Raw genomic sequence first — 22,302 nt, 5'->3', positions numbered from 1 at the left:
GCGATATCTCGTCTGATCGCTCATCTAATTCTCCCAACTTCCGGCGACTGAATGAGGACGGCTGGGACAGGATCATCATTGGAGGTGACCGGGGTAGCTCAAGGTTTACCCGTATTTTAAGGTCATTTAATTCAAGAGAACCCCCGTATACACGAAACAAGCCAAGCGCCCATGATCTGAGGACAAGTTTTGAAGAAGCTGGGAACATAATTGTGGAAAAAGCGCCGAGATCACCAGAAAAAACCATGGCATTCGTTGCCAATATAACGGAAACCATCAAAGATGGTGTGACCAAATACATCGAAAATATACGAGCTGGCAAATTTGATGTTTTAGATGCATTTCTAGTGGGATGGTTTGCTGTGACGGTTGTCATCGTTGTCGTCACATCATGGGTAACTAAAATTGTCACCAAGCGAAGACAGGCGGCCCTTGCATCGGGGGCTTTGAGCGACGGGCATATACAGCGGCAAAAGTCGATACGGAAGGATGGCAAACCAGCGGAGAGCTGCGATTGGGTTAATTCGGCAATGGCCTGGCTGTATATGCACCAAAGTCAAACGCCCGATTTTGTACACTGCTGGTTAAAAGCACTCAACGAACAAACCAAAAAACAAGGGGTATGTATAGTTAATTTTTCTCCCGCACTTGTTTGCTAAGCATCGATTTTATTAGAATGAATTGTCATTTCAGAACGATCTCAAAATGGCCTCGCTGTCCATTCACACGTCAGTCAACCGGTAACAGTTATTTTTATATACAGTGCATTTACCGTCAACAAAATACCAAACTCAGGTATCAGTAAACTTTTTGACTAGCAAGTTAAGAATTCCCAAAATTTATGGACTGAGTGACGCATTTTGCAAGGAATGCCGAATAGTTTATTTATTTTGAAATGATGCCATTGCGGTTCAAAGCTTGTGACATTGACAGTTGGTGGAGAGGATTCCGTTGATGTGTGTGGTGCCTGATGATGACAGAATTAGAACCGATCTGTCTGATGTGCTGCAGATGGTCCACACCCTTGTATTGCAAACTACCCTCATTATAATACCTTACTATAGTTAGACATCAACATGGTATGAGAAAAAAACCTCATTATGATCAATATGTACAAGCTATTCTGAATTATACAGATAAGACTTCTTCACAGATTCAACAGCTTCTGTTACCATGACTACATGAGATGAAACCTGTAAAACAATGGTTGAACAGCAGGGCAGTTCATTGAGGTTTATATGATGTTCTCAGTGAACATTGCAAATATAAACACATACCCCTTATATACATACATGTATATACCATATCATCATATGCAAATTTATTAAGGAAATTAAAATTTACAATTTTTACAGATGAGATTAAGTTACCATGGAAACTAATTTTGTACAAATAGAATCAATTAAAAGGGAAAACAGTAGAGTTAAACTTGATTCCGTGCATGAAGAGTTGTTTGTCCATGATCATTGCACAGTGCCCAGTGTGTGTGTAATATTTACTGGTATATTACAGAGTGTGTACTTTAAAAATATAAACATTGGTAAACACATGAGGGCAAAGTATGTAATTGCATGTTTTTAAGCAAATCGATAATGTAATGGAAAATTGGTGAAAACTATTGAATGAAAGGTATTTAAAATTAATTGACAATTTAGAGATGAAATCAATTAGATAAAACATACAGATTTATATTATCATGGATTGAGATTATCGATGCATTATCGAGTATTGTTAGTCTCAGTTGATTATCCTTGTAATGAATGGAAGATCCAACAACCAAAGTGCAAAACATGTATTTAGCCAAATTCTAGATACATAAGCCAAAATACTAAATACATAAAACAAAATGTGAAATGCATAAAACAAAATACTCAGTGCTTAAAATAAAATATTCAGGTAATACAACAAAGTCCTCATCTCTTAACACAAAGCACGTGGTGTACTCGGCATATAAATCATTATCAATACGGAACAGAAACGTCCAATTTATATACAATAATATTGAGTAATCTATTTTTGTTCTTATCCTATTTCTGCTTTTATAATTAATATTATAATGGTTATCTCTTTCCTCAGAAATAAGATACCCCTGAAAATACCTTAGAAGTTATATAGCTTAGGCCATATGGATGTGGATTGGGGTATTTATTTTATAAAACAATTTTACCTCGGCTTCCTACTTGAAAAATCAGCGTGAAACAACATGTCAGAGATCATTATATCCATTTACAGTCCACAATAAATTATAAAATCTACCTTCTCTAAAAACAGTGGTGAATGTAAACTAAAATAATCTGCATATTTAAATGATAAAAAACAGTGAACACAGAGTATAGTAGTGAATATTATATATTCCAGTATTTTTGTACCTTTCTTTTACAAGTGTTGACCTCAAAAGTTCATTGAATTTTATGGCTGAATGAGCTCAGTAAATTACTGACATCAATTCAATAAACTTAAAAAAGCTAATCACAAATATAATATGTTTACATTTTAACTGATTAAATACTTGTAGAAATGTTTGCCGTTCAAACAACTATATTCTGTTTTGAAATTTCACACTGTGAATATATTTTATGGCAGTTGCACACCAGGCAGGACAGAAATACTAAATATCATATTTCAGGGCTTGAATTTAATCTCTCAAGTTATAGTCAGATTGAGCGAGGTACTGAGGTAGAACTGTTTCAATTTTATCATAGCTTCCTGCTTGAAAAATCAATATGACACAATATTGACTACATGTTATGTAATGTAAGTCTGCTTGTACATGTAACTCAGTATAGTGCAAAGAGCTCAAAAACGTGCAAGAAGTGAAAAGTCATTGTACGTACAGCATCAGCATATTACACATTTATTAATCATTTGCAATTTATTGAGTTACAAATTCTGACTTAGGTAATGTTGTTTCACAGTAATTTTTCAAGTAAATGTACAAAGCTGCGACAAAATTATTTTATAAATTAAAAATCCAAAATAAACACTTCAGACTTCACTCACCCTGGACAAGTATCCAGGATATAAAAGTATAAAATGGCATGTGTATATTAAAGTACGGTTGAATTACTAATTAAAATTTCAACTCAGATAGTCAAACAATTCTGTGGAAATGAAACTATACTGGAATTGTTTATGTCACCTGACAGAAAACTATAAGTGTGTACATAGCAAAGAATGAAATGATAAAGAGTGCTGTGGTTAGACTGTCAACAGTCGCTAGCGCCTTTTTTGCTATGTTTGATCTAAAACTAAAGTCGTCGCCACGCTCCAATCCGGAGCAATACTACTATATTGCATACTGATAGCGAGGACCGGCCGAAGGCCCGAGCAGTATGCAGTTATAGTAGTATTGCTCTGGATTGGAGCGCGTCGACGACTTTAGTTTTAGATAAAACATGCAAAACAGCCACAGGCGACTGTGGACAGTCTATGCTGTGGTCTATAGACCACATATTATAAGTAGTTCAGTCTGAACTATCTAGTGTGACCCTGACAAATGGATTACATAAGAAACAAATAAAACAAATGTTTATAAGGCCTAACAAAAATATAGTGTGGTTCCGATTATGCTCAATTTTAGAATAGGTGGGGTAGGTAGGTTTTTATATTATATATATTTTTTTTCATTTGTGAATGTCTAGTTCAGGTAGTTATGTTTTCAATTGTTTTCCATATGGTCTCTGTGTTATTGGTATCTTCTCATCAGATGTACAGCCATTACAGATTGAAAGAACAGTTTTATATTGTCTTCTTAGGTGATGTCAGTTTCCGCATCCACTTTTTCTCGCAAGACTTTACAGTTTTCACGATTTTATTCTATATTTCTTGAATACGTAAAAAAAGTTTAAGGGTCGGCAGTGAAAAACTAGATGGGTTCGGGTAACCAGAACCAAACAATTTTTTTTGTAGGGGTAAAAAACACCTAACTAAGACATCAAATAATATAATGTAAACAGTAGTGGTAGTAATATGTATACATATAGACTGATTACCATTAGATAAAGGTAGAAATAATAATATTTATAGCATAAAAATACAAATAAAGATTCTAAATGGAGGCATGAAGGACAGCACATTATAGATTCCATGGTATCATTAACCTTGCAATGCGACCCTTTTTCAGAGGCTCTGACTAAATGTTAGCATTGGGACAAATTTATAGGTTAGATTGTTTGTAGGTTCTAAAAATGTAGTATCAATTTTAATGTAGAATATTGGTATAATCTATAGAAGTATTCTAAGAAGTTATGAAAACAATTTTATCATGTTTTACTTTACTGTTCATCTAATGTACAACAATTACATTCAAGGTTGACTTTGCTGGCATGTAGAACTTTTACAAAGTTAGGTGGTATTGCGTAGGCACTGGTACATGTGTACTTGTATCTTTTGTATAAATAACTGGTTTTATCTGACTGGTGCTGGCAATAACCACATAAATAAAAAAAATAGAAAATAGTTTCGAAAAGTGGGCATTTACTGCTATATGTTTCTGAAATCTCCGGTTATTAAAATTTAAGACTGTATCCAGAACGGACGAAAGTTGACTACTCAGGTCATTGTTTCAGTTTTCATTAATAAACTTGTAAATATACAATGTCGGTACATATATTATGTTACAACAAATCTAAGTGTCCTATAGCGTATGTTATCTTTGTGCCAAGTTTACAAGCTTTTTAGAGTATTGATGCTTCTAGTTTAGTTCGTATGTGGTGTCGTTACGATTTACACTCCACTTTAGTTAGAAACCATATTGGCGTCCAGACTGTATTGCTTCAGCTGTGACCTATTAATTTGTAATATATATTTCACTGGCAGTTTTTATTACATATGCCATGCAACATACAATTGTCTTAATCTCATCACCTGAAGTAGAGTTTTACCACTTATGTTTGTCATAAAACTGACAATCATTTGATTTCTTTGGTTGACACCATGACTTCTGTTCCACACATTATACATACATTAATATAGGTACGCGTGAGAATAATTTATATACTCCTAGACTTATACCTTTTTGTTAAAGTGACCATCTGGATGAGAATTTGGTATTTATTTTGGATTTTTGATTTATAAAATTACTTCACTACACTTTTCTACTTGAAAACAATGTGAAACAACATGATATCTACCAAGTCCTTGTTTGTAACTCAATAAATTCAAAAAAATTGAAAAGTATGCAAATGTTTGTTATTGTACATACAATAACAACCTTTTTCACACTATTTTAGTTTTTTGCAATTAATTGAGTTACAAACAAGGACTTTATCAAAACTGTTTGACAATTTTTTTCAAGCAGGAAAATATAGTGATGTAGTTTTGTAAATTAAAAAAATCCAAAATAAATACCGCTTTGTCATCCATATTGCCACTTTGATATTTTGAACCTCTAGCAAGTGGTATTATAGGTACAGAGAATTGTAGAAATGTATCACATTTATGACAAGTTTATTTACAATTCATACAAAGAAGCTAGTCAAACTATCAAAGTACATGCAATTGGTGATTCAGCTGTAGCCAGTTAATTAGTTTGTGTTCACCACTTGTAATATCATATCATAAAGTAATATCCCTTTGTAAATTTTAAAGGCAATATCTATTCAAATCAGAAATATGAATTAATATTGATTCAGATGTCCCATACCAGTGATTGACCTGTTTGACCCAATTACTGAATGAAAAATGCTTTGTAAGTCTTACATTATGAGAATTGAATATTATAAATATTGTTCATAATAGTGGATGAAATAATCTTATTTTTCATCATGCTAATTGCAGTACTTGAATATAATTGGTTGAATTATTAATGTCAATATTTTGTTTTATTATGAAAGGAAATAGATTTTATGAGTGTTATAAGGGGCATTATCACAATGACTGTAACCCCCTATGTCACATATAATTCCTAACCAAAACTATTTTATTCAATATCCCGCATTTGTCATATTTGCTTTGATAAATTATTTATATTTTCATGACAAAATTCGTGATATGAAATTTTAGATGTTATCCTTGCATATCAATTAGTGTTAAATTTTATGTACAAAAGTGACAATTTTATAAAAAAAAAATTCACAATTCTAATTTAGTGAATAGAGTGATGCCAGTATGTTGACATTTGTTCAGTAACATGCGAGGCAATTTAACATATGGTATACCAACTTCTTATATGAGCTGTAGTTTGATCTAAATTTATAAAAAAATTTACAATAAAGAACAATGATGAAACACTGTCAAAGTATCATTACAATTTAAACCATATACAAGCCAGGTTTAACATGTTCAAACAACAAATATGAGTTTTATGCCCTGTTGTTTTACATCATGGCAACTTGCGTCAATGTCATTGACTCTGTGGTGTGCAAAAGTGTGAGTCAAAGCGTGGCAAATGTTTTTCATAAATGCTGCTTTAGGGTTTATGATTTGATCTTTCTGAATACAACTTATGTTTGTGAAATGTTTGGAATGAACCGTGGTCATAGAATGAGGGAAATCTGGTAACACTTGCATAGATTTCCATACCTACATGTTGTACATTATAAAACCTCAATTGTGGTGAGGAGTCGAGGACTGCTAATATCAGCATGTGAACTTAATACAACTGTAGATTATACAGCAGGCCTCTTTGCCAAACTTCATTTTAGAAAGGTCACATAGCAGGGTTGCGGAAAATGACTTTTTTCTGGGTCCCCTATTAAAGTATAAAGAAATGCAGCTATTCAAGGATAAACCATTCTTATGATGTCTTTGTTCCCATGTAAATAAAAAAACCCAAAAAACCCACTCACGCTCCTAAAGATATAGTATAATAAGTATAGTATAATTGTTTATTATAGTGACATGAGGTTTACCTGAAAAGTTTACATTGACAAAAAAATGAACAATAAGTAATAACACCTTCCAGCCCAACGAGTGGACTTATATTAAGTTATAAGTCACCTCAACAGTAATTTACAGAACAAAAGGTAGTCAAACAGCTAAGCACAGAAAATCAAATAACAAGTCAACTTAACCTGTATAAACAGTTTTTGCGTTTAAGAAATGCCGCTTCAATAAATTTGGCTGTAGCTTTCACATTATCCTGAAGTAATAGCTTAAACTTAAATAAAGCTGGGGAATTAAATGTACATTTTCTGTAACTTTATCCAACATTAAATGTGAAAATAGTCAACATCTCTCAACTGGGGGTTAATATAGGGTAGCAGAAACAGGAAATCTGATGCTTTTAGTTTTAAAAAAAACCAGCGGCCAATAAATTATGATGAAGTCTAAGAAACATTTCAGTTATTCGGACAATTTCACAACACAAACACTGAATGTCGTCTTCTTTACACTAACAACATAAAACATCCCTGTCACTGACAAGTGTAATTTACCACTGTACAAATTTAGTCATCACATAACAACTTTTCAGGCCAAAAGAAGCATAGTATTTGAGAAGCACACACAAGGTCATACCTGGATGTTGAACTTTGACCTTTGACCTGATGACTACAGCTGTATGTATGTAATACTTGATCAGTGACATGCTCATAGCTGGTGTCATGATATACCAGTACACACATTATGTATACATTACCATATTTGTACATCATATTTTTATCACAACCAGGGTCCTATATCATATGACTCTACGGCCTAGACAATATAAATCCATACGTATTTTATACTTGCGACCATATTTTTGTTTGGTTTTGAAACATACTTAGAATTATTAATGTTAAAATGACCTTATGGATGAGGATTGCATATTTATTTTGGATTTTTATTTTATAAAACAATTTTAACATGGCTTCCTACTTGAAAAATCTAAATAAAACAGCATATAATATAATATAATACCAAGTCCTTGTTTGTAACTCAATAAATGGCAAAACCCTGGTAAGTGTGTAAAATGTTTGTAAATCTACGTACAATTACAAACTTTTTGACACATTTTTTTAAATAGAGTTTTGCAATGTATTCATTGAGTTACAAACCCAGACTTGGTCTTTGTTGTTTCACTTTGATTTTTCAAGTATGAAGCCATGATAAAATTGTTTTATAAATTTAATAAATTTAAAATCCAAAATAAATATCCAATCCTCATCCATATGGTCACTTTAATATCACTATCCTGGAAATGTCCATATTGATGAATGTGTAAATTGTTGTCAGTTATGTGTTTATATTAGAGATAAAAATCGTAGATGTATATACATTCAGTTATTATAATGATAATCTTTTATTTATACTAGATAGTTCTTTAAGTATATAAACACTTGTCTCCCAAGAAGTCCAGTGAGGGCCATCCCTCATGGGTTCACTGTCATTATATTTGTACATGTACCCGGAATGAAAATATTTTCAATTTTTCTTTTTAAAAAAGCCCAGAAGCGTACTGGTGATTGTCTCTCTGTCATTGTGATCACAGTAGAGCAGTTATGGTCTGGTAACCCCGGTAACAGAGGACCGAAAATTTGTATCTATTTAGCTTTCTGTACCATTTACCATGGCATACATGTAGTCGGGATGTAAATTGTAATGATACTGTATAGGAACTAGACTAACCATGGCATAAGTTTGGTTGAGAACCTTGGTAAAATGCCTGGGGGAATTAGGGTAAATTTTACCTGCTTACAGCAGAGTGACAGAGATAGGCATATAAAATAGATAAATAAATAAATGAATAAATACAAAAACATACATACCTACAGACAGACACACATACATGTACATGCATGCATACAGGTAGGTAGGTAGGCAGACAGGCAGGCTGGCAGGCACTGAGGCAGGTAGGCAGGCAGATAGACAGACAGACAGACAGACAGGCAGACTATCTCTGTTATATAGTGTAGGAAAATGTACCATTTCGATGAAGAATGCTTTGTCATAAATGTTTGCTGCTATGTAACCCTATAAGTTCAATCTTAGCTATTTCAATTGATTTAATATGCTACAGTGAGTAAAGTAAACAGCTTTTCATTCTAAACAAATAAAACTATTTCAGGGTTCCCACTCGTTTGAAATACCGCAAAACGACTTGTGATCTCTACATTTCAGCATTTTTTGATACAGAAATTTCATGACATTTGGTAAAATATTAACAAAATATATGAAAAAAAAATATCTTCCAATGACATACAAAAAGAACCATTCATGAACATGTAATGTTAATGAAGACATTGCTGTCAAAATTTTGACCCCTCATCTCATCCAAATTTCTACATTTTTGACACAAATTTCACCTGAAATAGAGCAAAATCAGAAAGAAATTATAATGAGTGAATCTGTGATATTTGTCTTTGTACATGAGTCAATTATACTCTTCATTGACTTCACATTGTAGAAAATATCGGGTTCTCCTTCTGTCAAAGTGGTGGTGACTTGTGGCAATTAAAATTTATAAATCTACTTCCAGCAAGTGAAATTAAGTAGGACGTTGTATTCTTTATATACATATTTTCAGTAAGTAAAGAGAAATTGTTGAGCTTGTATCAGTTTCAATACACAGTAGTTACTACTATGTCTGTATATTCATGTATCTTGCTGTTAAAATATTTACAATATTTTAATACAGCACAGCAGCTGAGTGTTTTGAGTGTTCAGGGCATAATTTTTGCTGTATTTCAAGTTGTTCCTATCAAATTCTATTTACTATCAAAGCACACTTAGACATCACTTGATATTTAGTTCCTACAGAATTCTATTTACTATCAAAGCAAACTTAGCCATCACTTAATATTTAGTTGGTATAGAATTCTATTTACTTTCAAAGCGCACTTAGCTATCACTTGATATTTAGTTCCTATAGAATTCTATTTACTGTCAAAACACACTTAGCCATCATTTGATATTTAGTTCCTATAGAATTCTATTTACTATCAAAGCACAAAGCCATCACTTGATATTTAGTTCCTATAGAATTCTATTTACTATCAAAACACACTTAGCTATCACTTGATATTTAGTTCCTATAGAATTCTATTTACTATCAAAACACACTTAGCTATCACTTGATATTTAGTTCCTATAGAATTCTATTTACTGTCAAAGCACACTTAGCCATCACTTGATATTTGGTTCCTATAGAATTCTATTTACTGTCAAAGCACACTTAGCCATCACTTGATATTTGGTTCCTATAGAATTCTATTTACTGTCAAAGCACACTTAGCCATCACTTGATATTTGGTTCCTATAGAATTCTATTTACTGTCAAAGCACACTTAGCCATCACTTGATATTTGGTTCCTATAGAATTTTATTTACTATCAAAGCACACTTAGCCATCATTTGATATTTAGTTCCTATAGAATTCTATTTACTATCAATTCAAAGCACACTTAGCCATCACTTGATATTTGGTTCCTATAGAATTCTATTTACTATCAAAACACACTTAGCCATCACTTGATATTTAGTTCCTATAGAATTCTATTTACTGTCAAAGCAAACTTAGCCATCACTTGATATTTAGTTCCTATAGAATTCTATTTACTGTCAAAGCACACTTAGCCATCACTTGATATTTGGTTCCTATAGAATTCTATTTACTATCAATTCAAAGCACACTTAGCCATCACTTGATATTTGGTTCCTATAGAATTCTATTTACTATCAAAGCACACTTAGCCATCACTTGATATTTGGTTCCTATAGAATTCTATTTACTATCAAAGCACACTTAGCCATCACTTGATATTTGATTCCGATAGAATTCTATTTACTATCAAAGCACACTTAGCCATCACTTGATATTTGGTTCCTATAGAATTTTATTTACCAAATTTTGGTGCATCACTAGAAATTGTGTGTGTCAGTGGCACGTCAAATTGTCTTAGAGGGCACACTGATTCCCAAACAAAATTACCATAAATAGTCTGCTCTATTAGAAACCATGTCAGTGATATCTCTTTAGACCACTTTGTTATCGGGGTTACCAACCTTAGTGAAGACATTGTCAGTTTTGATTGCAAAACCAAAAGATGATTTTAAAATGACCAGATGGGGGAGGATTGGGGTATTTATTTTGTATTTTTCATATAACATTTTCATCATAGCTTCCTACTTGAAAAATCAATGTGAAACAACATGTCAAGTCCTTGTTTGTAATTCAATAAATTACAAATAATTGATAGATGTGTAAAATCTTTGTTATTGTACATACACTAACAGACTTTCTACACAGTTCTTTAGCTTTTTGCAATATATCAAGTTACCAATGCAGACTTGGTATATGTTGTTTCACTTTGATTTTTCAAGTAGGAAGCCATGATAAAATTGTTATATAGATAAAAAATCCTTTAGTAAATACCAAATCCTCATCCATATGACCACTTCAATGTCTTCAAAGGTATTAACATTAACATTATACTAGAATACTCTTGTCCAAGTTTTGAAGAAATATGTTGACCTGAAGTAAAACAAGCTTATAAACTCACTTAATCAGCTTATGCTTGTTTATAAAATGGACACTTTTCCAGACAAATGGTATGTTTGAGAAATTCTATGGACAGAGTTTCAGGCACATTGTAAGTTTTACATTTATGTTATCCATTCCATTGGTGTAACATAGTTGACTTCAGGGTATAGTGGAATGAGAATGATAAAATTAAACTATTGATAAAAATACTGGTATTGTTTCTAGGTGTGTCAAAAGTCTACATAAGTACTGGTATGTGAATTGGAATGCACTATGTAACTTGGTCGAAGTATGACTTCACAAAAATTACCAGTCATGCAGAAATAGGGTTTGCTACATGTACCTTCAATGTGTTTGAGGCAAATATACATTTATCATGCATAGATAGTTTGGGTGTGTGTGGGCACTAGGGGGACACTCGGTACTAATTGGACACAAGTTTGGTGCTAGTTTGGGTACTGGTTGGACACTAGGGAGACACTAAACATTGTGTCTCTAGACTACCAAATTAGCAGTAGTCCAGGGTATACATATAGACTACTAAACATTGTATCTAGACTATCAAGTTAGCAGTAGTCCATGGTACATAGACTACTAAACATTGTATCTAGACTATCAAATTAGCAGTAGTCCATGGTACATAGACTACTATAACATTGTATCTAGACTATCAAATTAGCAGTAGTCCAGGACATAGAGACTACTAAACATTGTATCTAGACTATCAAATTAGCAGTAGTCCAGGACATAGAGACTACTAAACATTGTATCTAGACTACCAAATTAGCAGTAGTCCAGGGTATACATATAGACTACTAAACATTGTATCTAGACTACCAAATTAGCAGTAGTCCAGGACATAGAGACTACTAAACATTGTGTCTCTAGACTACCAAATTAGCAGTAGTCCAGGGTATACATATAGACTACTAAACATTGTATCTAGACTACCAAATTAGCAGTAGTCCATGGTACATAGACTACTAAACATTGTATCTAGACTATCAAATTAGCAGTAGTCCAGGACACATAGACTACTAAACATTGTATCTAGACTATCAAATTAGCAGTAGTCCAGGACATAGAGACTACTAAACATTGTATCTAGACTACCAAATTAGCAGTAGTCCAGGGTACATAGACTAGTAAACATTGTATCTAGACTACCAAGTTAGCAGTAGTCCAGGACATATAGATGTACTTGTAGACTTGTAAACATTGTAGCTAGACTACCAAGTTTGTAGTGGTAGCCTGTTAGACCAATTGATGGAAATCAATAGATTTTTGTAACTGAAGTAGTTCAAATGGTTAATATAAATGTGACTACCATACCAAGTGTTGATGTTACATTCCATTCCTTTCATATACCTCTCTATGTATATAGTATGTAACATGGCTGTTGTATTTGTCATGTATATTCCAGACGTCATTTATCACACTGTTGATGTCAGAGAATTTATAAGTACTTGTGTCACTTGAAATATTTAAGTGTCTGATTTATGCATGGATATGACTTGACTCATCATTTGAAAAATTTTTTTTTTTTTTATTTCTCTCTAGAAATCTTACCCTGGTTAACAGAGCGGGGTAATCTGGAGGGCTAATCTGGAGGGCTAATCTTAAAATGTTTGTGTATACATGTATGTGGAAGTAAACAAATTACACAAAGTGCTCTCAAGCAAAGCTAGTCTGATGAGCCAACAATGCACCCAGGGTTCATGACTCCTAATTGCCTATTAACCTCAATGAAAAGGTCATGAATATTCATTGTTCAACCATTGCATGTATGTGTTGACTCCCATGAGGCAATGGGGCCCACAGCAAAAATGAGAGACAACATCACCGAGTTTGATGTTTCTTTGAAATTGTGTGTAACATAGGTGATGTAAAACAATGTAATGATTTATCACAACCCAAAGTTTATGACAATACCTTTATTTCTACTACTAGGCGATCCCCTTTTAATGAAAGGTCACACGGTATACGACTAATATTAATGCTAAGATTTTAGAAAACTGGTTAGTGTTAGAAGAAAATCGTGGCAAACTAGTTCAGCTTCGTAATACATAACATAATCTTTTTTCCTTTATAAATGCATACATGTACATGGAAATCAAAATACTATTATAGAGAAATGAAACCCTGGTAACTGTCTAGGGGGCAACTAAAAATACCCAGGTACTATAAATACCTAGGGGTAGCTAGGTACGCTAAATGTGAATCAATCTATACTAGCAATGTAATTACTTCTGAGTTGTGGCTCTGTGTCAAATCATATATCCATATCAGTTTATTGTATCTCTATATATTAAACATCAAAGTAAATATATTCAATTTTAAACGTGAGACTGTCCTATATAAAGTATTCTATGGTTGTTGATTAAGTTAATATTAATGTTAGCAGCACTTGTTTGTTACATATTAATATTAAATTATGTAAATTATACATGCTAAAATCATTAGCAACACTTTTCTGTTACATCTTTAGTAATGTTATGTAATTTATACATCCTAAAACGATTCTTAGATAATTATTCAAAACATAGATTTAATAATACCAGTAGATTTGCATATATTACTAACTGTAAGTTGAACATTTTGTGAAACTGCATTGTTATTTATATAATGTAATGACTTGCTTGTAACATTGTTCACCATACGATGTATTGAATCACCAGTCTGTGGGTAAACATACTTGTGTCGAGGTACACAAAGCATGGTGCACTATAATATCCATCAAATTGATTTTAGGTCCGCACCCAAAAAAAATCAGCACCCCCCCCCCCCCCCCCCCCCCCCCTTCTTTCGTATAATACAGGGCTCCAAATTAAAAGTAGTCCCATGCACACAGACTACCAATTCTTGTCATGTGGCTACCATAATTTGTAGCTGGTAACCCACTCAGGCTACCACTGATTATGTGATGAAATTTATGGACATGAAAGTATTTTAATAACACATATTTCCGATAGAGGAAATCTGTTTTCAGTTCAGGAATATGTGATAACAGGTCACAATACTTGGGCTACCAATTTCTGAAATTGTAGGACTACCAAAGAAAAAAGTTAATTTTGAGCCCTGTTTAAATAGATTACAACCTTAAGTTGTATATACTGTTGGTGTGTAGATATATTTTTTAGTTGTCTGCAATGTATATGCTGTGATCTAAGTACTGCATATTTCAAACCAGGGGTATAGACACTGGGTCTCCTAATACAACCTGCCATCTCTTTGAAACATCAAGGTACATACTGCTCATCAAGTTAACTCTCAAAGCAATACAGTAACACTACAAGTATCATGCATGGACAAGCTTCAAGTGAAGGAGTCTGGGCACTGCAAATGTCTTTCTTGTTACCATGGAAACAAGCAAGTATCTTTGAGGGCATTTACAGGTTTCATTAAGTTTCTAAGTAGCAGGCAAACTGATCAATGGCGATGAAGAGAAATTTGTCTAAAATAGAATTCTACCACCTAGGTGTGTCATAAAAATAATAATCATTTGAGTTACAATTCTTGTTACTTAAAATAGAATTTTACCACCTAGGTGTGTCATAAAAATAACAGTAAATTAATTCTTTGGCCGACACCATGGCTTCATTCCCCACACACTATACACATGCAATTACTACAAGTATAGCCTAGGTAGGTGCAAGAATAAATCCAACCTTCTTGTTCTATATTTTGACCCTCTAGCATGATGTAAAATGCGATTACAGGTACAGAGAATTTTGACGAAGTCTTTTTTGTAGAAGTGGTCAAAGGTGTAATGGGGCATTAGAAGGAAGTTTATGTGGTTGCTGAGGCTTAAATAAAAGCTGTGCTACATTTTGTATTTGTATAGAGAGTAAAATTGCTCAGTGATGCATACATTGTATATTCACAAATGTGACAATATATGTTACACACTTCTGTATTTTATTTGAAGACGTTTATTCTCTTGAAATAAAAAAGTATAATTATTGAATGGATGGTATCATTTTACAGAACTCATTTCACCCAATAATAGCGAGATCGTGAATTCGTTAATAAACAATTTACGATTAATAAACAATTTACGAACTCATTGAAACCAGTAATAACGGATTTAGCTGTGAGGCCAAGTCACCCATAACAGTTTATTACCCAATTTATAGAACAGATGTCTGCTACCATGACCGAGGTCAACTTGTAATGTAGATAAAAGGTCACTTGAGGTCATCAAAGGTCACCAAAGGTCAAACAAAGCATGGTGAATTTCTTACAAGGCAGATAGATGGCAAGTGAGACCATTAAAATAACTGAAATACCTCAGTGAACTTGTAATAGTATTACTGCAAAGTATTTTATAAGGCTGAAAGTAAAATTTCTAATTATCTTTTAGTTAAGTTTTCCAAGGGTAGGACTTATAGAAAATGGAAAGTGCATAATATTTTAAATGAATAGTGATGTGTGGTTTACGTAAAGGTTTTCACTAATTTTAGTAGCCAGGTTTCAAAGAATGGTGAATCAGGCAAGCATAAATGAAATTAGTGTAGTATTCATTGCAAGTAATATTTTACTGGATAATTGACTACCATTCATGACCATAAATTAATAATATTCTGTTTACTTATCAAAACCATTTTGAAATACAAGAGGCAGTAGAGTCTCGGTTTTGTACAACAGTGTAGTATGAATGGAAACTAAAATATGATTTGTTGATAGAAACTAATAAAATATGAGTTGTTTAGACAACTTAGACAAGTGCACATGTATGGTGTGGGAACCATGGTAACAGAGGAAGAAAGTCTGATAAAAGATACCATTGGAACTCCGGTAGATTTTGCCTACTACATGTAACTATGACAACAAGAACAGTGTTTGCATGGTTACTAAAATATGAGTTGTTGATGTTCAGTTTCAACACTGTTTTTTGTTGTCAGCAAAATCTAGCTTAGTCCATCAGGTATTTTACCGCGTGGCAAATTTTGTTATCAGACTTTCTTCCTCTGTTACCACGGTTTCCACACCGTACCGAAAACACTGCTAGACAAGTGACTTGTGGTTGATGTTATAAAGCAGGTTTCTTCTCACGCTGTCTAATCGTGTTGTGATCTGTCTAACCCATTTCTAACAGTATCACTTGGCTTCTTAACAATCAATCCTCTGTTATACACACTTGTTTGTTTTGCTGTATAGGCCATAAATGTCTATCATGTGATAAATCAGTAGTGAGTACAAAAAAACAGGATGGAATCATTCACTTGCTTCACACTTCAACAAGTTTTCCAGAGAAGTTTATATTGTATTTAGTATTAGATTACATACTCAGAATTCTCTCAAAATGATGATATGTATACATTTTTCAGTTTTACAACAAGATAAGGGGTCTCAGGTTACATGTATTGAGTAAATCATGTGTACTAAGAGTTCAAAAACTAGATTCCAATATTAGGTAACTTCACTATTACTAACCATATAAAATAGAGTCACCTATCAATCTGTAAAAAATGGAGTCAAATATCAATTTCTATTCTACTATTTACTAAGACTTCTCACATTAATAATAGTATGTTTTGAATATTTGACTAGCTTTGCACTTCAAGAGATGTTTTAAAGAAGTTGTTATTGCAATAAATTACACACTCAAAATTCTCTAAAAAAATATATACATATTACAGTTTGATAACAAGATAAGGGGTCTCTGGTTACAAGTAGTAAATCATATGTAATGAGTTGTAAATGAATATATAAAAAAGGGTTTGGATCTTTGACTAACTTTGCACTTCAACAGACTTTTAAAGAAGTTTATATTGTAATAAATATCATGCTCAAAATTCTGTCAAAAAAGAAAATATGTATACATGTTTTACAGTTTGATAATGAGATAAGGGGTCTCAGGTTACAAGTGAAGTGAATGTACTAGGAGGTATTACATTTTGATTGATGAGATAAGGGGTCTCGGATTACTTGTGAAGAACTGTGCTTCATGTAGTCTATAACTTAGATTTATGCAGTCGGGGGAGAGACAAGGCTGGTGAGGGCAAAGTGACACGATGACGCATCTTACAGTCTATATTTCACGCTTACAATACTTGTACAACAAGTAACACTGAAGTAAAGCACTTCTCTATGTGCTACACTCATTAATAGCATTCATATTACAATGATTAACACTGAAGTAAAGCACTTTCTCTATGTGCTACACACATTTAAAGCATTCATATCAAGTGTTAAAGTATACTGTTTGAATTGGTGTCTTTACAAGCCTAAGCATGTAGCCTTTCTAATGTGGTCAATTAGTATATATGAAAAAGTGTACTTGTACGCTTGATATGGATGCAATAAACAATTGTGGTACATACAGAAAACATCTTTACTTTGATATATGGGTTGTAAATACTATAATCAATGTTTTTGCTAAGTTTGGTGAACCCCGGTAACAGAAAGGGAGAAAGGGGTAAAAATGGCAGTGTTTTCCCCATGTAGAATCTATGGTAATTTTGTTTGGGAACCCAGTTATGACTTGGGAACTCCAATAGATTTTACCTACTTCCCGCCCTTAGCAAGACCATGATACTTATGACATTTTGATGAGATACGGAGTCTCAGATAACATGAGTGGATATGGTATCTTTCAAAGTGGTGATATCAGACAGTGATCCCCATTTAAAGTTGATAAATTATTACCCCAGATATGATATGGAGGGTGATACCAGGCAATGATTACATGTAGCTAGGGTTGATATGAAGCAATAACTCGTCTTAATAGTGGTATAGAAGTAGTCACTGTAACTTTCAAGTACATGTTTTATGATAAGATGACTTTATCACCCAAAGTAAATAGTAAAAGTTTCACAGTTGAACTAGTCAACATAAATCATCGGAATTTTCCCAGTGATGGAAAATGGAGATGTACAGCCTTGAATAATCAGATGTCCCATTTCAGTGTTAATTTCTATTACCATGGTAACAGGAAGATGGGATGGTTCTGGTAGAAGACACACACACACACACACACACACACACACACACACACATACACACACACACACACACACACACACACACACACACACACACACCATACGTATAGCACTACTGAACCTTAAAAAAACCCACCAGAATTCTGTACATAAATTTACCATGCATGACACGCTTACAAATATACTTCTATGACTATTTATGGGCATATGCTACCTTCTCTATTGTGAATGTGTATGTTACTATTTTGAGATGAATAGCCAATTATCAATTACCTATTCAGTATATGTATACACACAGTGGTATCATCCACAGGTCAAACATACTAACTATATAACACTCTTCTCTGATCACAATGTACTACCCAGTGCACTCAGAATACAGACACACTTTTGAGGGTGATGAGGATAAAAATTTGGGTTTTCTTTGAGTTATTACATAGTTAAAAGGAATCTGAGAGAACGTCAAATACATGTATTGTAGTCACAAGAAATTGTATTGTTGGTTGACTTACTACACATACTGTATTACACTATACTGTACTGTACTGCACTATACTATACTATACTATAATATACTATACTATACTATACTATACTGTACTGTACTGTACTGTACTGTACTGTACTGTACTGTTTTACACTATATTGTTCTGTACTGTACTGTACTGTACATACTGTATTGCAATGCACTATGCTGTACTGTTCTGTACTGTACTGTACTGTACTATACTATACTGTACTATACTGTTCTGTACGGTACTGTACTGTACTGTACTGTCATGTACTGTACTGTACTGTTTTACACTATATTGTTCTGTACTGTACTGTACTGTACATACTGTATTGCAATGCACTATGCTGTACTTTTCTGTACTGTACTGTACATACTGTACATACTGTATTACACTATGCTGTACTGTACTGTACTGTAATGTACTGTTCTGAACTGTACTGTATTACACTATACTGTACTGTACTGTACTGTACTGTACTGAAATCAGATGTATATATATGTACCACATCTCCGACTTTGTGGTGGACATAAATGATGTATCATTTTACAACTCAGTGTTTCAGAACATTGTCTGATAGTCATATTGATATTGCTATCAGTGTGTTGTATTTATCAAATATTCATGTATACTTATTAAATTGCCTATTGTGTGGGAGATTACTCTCCCGGCGATATCACTACAGTCAAATATTAATATTGCCAACTAGTTTTCTCGCTAAGACTTATTCATGCCACAGAGGTGGCTGTACTATCATATGGTCATATAAAACCAATCCACTCATTTACATCCAGTGATAGTATTTTCCCTGAAAAAACAGTAACTAGAATGCCACGCCCACTTTTAATCTGAACTAGTGTATTGCTTTAGTTCTCATGCCATGGTAACACTGCTAACAGAAGGAGGTGGGGATGGGAGAAGGGGTTGGATATGTTCTGGTAAATGTTGTATTTATTTGCATACCCAGTACTTTGACTATCGCAGCAAACCCTAGTACTTAGTAGAGTAACTGGTAGCTTATGACTTAAAGTCTGACTATTAGTCAGCTCAGAGTCAAAGTAATTTTTGATTTCTCGCTAGTCTTGTCGTAAGACTTAGATCTGTGCTCAGAAAGCTACTGAACAGAAGCCGAGAATGACAGTATCTCTGGTGTGCGGCAGGCAAACCTTTGACAGGCGTTATGGTGCCTTTTAAAGTTAACAAAATTGCCTGGGGTCTAACAGCTAGACTGGTTTCTTGCCTGGTATAATGTAAAATTCGTAGTCCAAGGCACTTCATCTTATGCCAAAATGGTATCATAGCCTCCATGTGCTCTCCCCCCCCCCCCCTCCTGGTCCCTTACTTACAGACAAATACAGAAATTGAAGTGTTACTTGTCTCTTGCAGAGTCCTTATGTTGTAACATTCCAAAGTGAAATTAAAAATCCAAAATAAATACCCAACCATCATCATCCATATGGCCACTTTATAGTACATTATGTATTAAACAGTATTCAGTCATACCAGTACAACATCACGAATAATTCAGTGATAACAAAAATTATGAATGTTTTTTTTCCAGTTACAGCCACTCGGGCAGTAATGTTATAATATAATCATATGGATTTTCCCTGGCATATAAATTATAATTCACAAAACCCAACACCTGTTCATTATTTAGGAAGTAACTCGATGTATTTATAACCCAAGTGATAGTAACATCTGTCACTATATAACATAAGTATGGAATATTTAAAACTCATTGGATGTTTCATGTGGTATATATGCAAAAGATATATTTATTTTTCCTGTTACAATGTTTAGTTGTCCAGCGGGACTAGTGTTATCACTGTGTTACTGAAGTCTAGTGTGAACGTGAGGTATTGAATAAGATAGTACGATATATAATTAGTTTTTAGGTTGAATGTTTTCAGAGATGACATCATGGGTTTTGGAAATAGAACTAGTTTAGTTAATCATAAAACAGCCTTAACCGACATTTTCAAAAACCACGGAAGGAAAATTGCTGGAAAATCGATGACATTTGAACCCGACTTGAGATTGTGTACGTAATACATTGAAACCATACTTCGGATGTATAAGTTCAGAGTGTGGGCGATACTTCCATGCTTTAATGTCTAGTTACATGCAATTTTTGAAGTTACTTTTGAACTTTTGTAGTTCACATGATTTTGTCAAAAACACTGACTGATCTGTAACCCACGATGAAAAAATTTGTCATCCATCAAATGATTGTTTATTTTCTAACTGATAATCAGCATATTATCAACTTGAGTACTTCTACATCCCCACTGTGCACAGCACCTATGTAATCGTTTCTTTTGCATTAGAAGCTGTCTGAGGGTGTGTATTAAATGTCATGTCACATGAGTGAAACACCAAACCTACTTCATTTCAACTGTAATGAGTCTCTATAATGACATGTAGTGTCGCCATTTTAGCAGTACACACCATACTATGACACGTCTAAAAAAAATCAGTCTTTGAATGCATGCAGATTATCCAGAACAGCATTGTCTATTAATAGTCTCTGTACATTATTGGTGGCTGCCAGTTGATCTTGAAACTCGTTGAATCTCCATTGAAATGATGAACACTATAGAATTTAATAGACTACAGAAATACATAATTACTAATTACTCATGATGTTCTCGTACTTGGTCTATATACAACTTAGAATTAGTCATGTATTAATAATGTATTTTTGTTTTGTCAGAGTTCTCGTATCTTTTCACAATGCCATTAAATTTGTACTAGTAAACTTCTTGAAAATAAAACCCATAGAGGTGCTGATTTAAAAAAAGAGAAAAAAAGAATCGGCCATATTTTCAGAAATTACTATTAGTTTTTGGAATATACAGAATATCAATAATTTCAAGAATTAAAAAAATGTCTATTTGAAGAATTTGAATGAATTGTTATCTTGTGGGGAGAATTCAAATTAGACATTGTAGGAGTAATACAGGGTTAGATATTAACACTAGTCCGTGTGTCCACAGACTACCAATTCTTGTCTTGGGGCTACCATAATTTGCAGCTGGTAGCCCACTCAGGCTGCCACTGATTATGTGATGATAGGATGGAAGATTTACAGACATGAAAGTATTTTAATAACACACATATTTCAAATAGAGGAACTCTATTTTCAGTTCAGGGATACATTGTATAGGACTATTGGTCATCGGTCTTTAGGCTACCACTTCCTGAAATTGGTTGCCCACTATTAAAGACTACCAAAAAAAAAAGAAGTTAATTTCAAGCCCTGTAGTAGAATGATTAAATAGCTGAATTAGGGATTGTACTGTTGGAAGTGATATGATAGATAATGTTATTGTTGTAGAAGACAGCTGCATGTAATATGATAGTGACATTTAGTGAGATTGCTTTTCTCATCAAAATTTTAATTTTCATTATTATAGACTGTTTTATAGTACAGTCC

The 22,302-nt window shown here is 33.4% G+C and overlaps 1 protein-coding gene across 1 annotated transcript in view; it reads left to right on the top strand.

The window, feature by feature from the left end:
- Window positions 1–50: 50 nt before the first annotated feature.
- LOC144439648 (C2 domain-containing protein 2-like) overlaps window positions 51–22,302 on the top strand; it is a 90,206-nt gene continuing 67,954 nt past the window's right edge. The window contains exon 1 of the mRNA XM_078128882.1: window positions 51–620. Coding sequence (XP_077985008.1) covers window positions 246–620 — 375 coding nt within the window. The 5' untranslated portion in view covers window positions 51–245. The remainder of the gene's footprint in view (window positions 621–22,302) is intronic.

This window comes from Glandiceps talaboti, chromosome 9 (assembly GCF_964340395.1).
Source record: "Glandiceps talaboti chromosome 9, keGlaTala1.1, whole genome shotgun sequence".
In the NCBI taxonomy this organism is placed as follows: Eukaryota; Metazoa; Hemichordata; class Enteropneusta; family Spengelidae; genus Glandiceps; species Glandiceps talaboti.
This window is presented reverse-complemented; position numbering and strand designations above follow the sequence as displayed.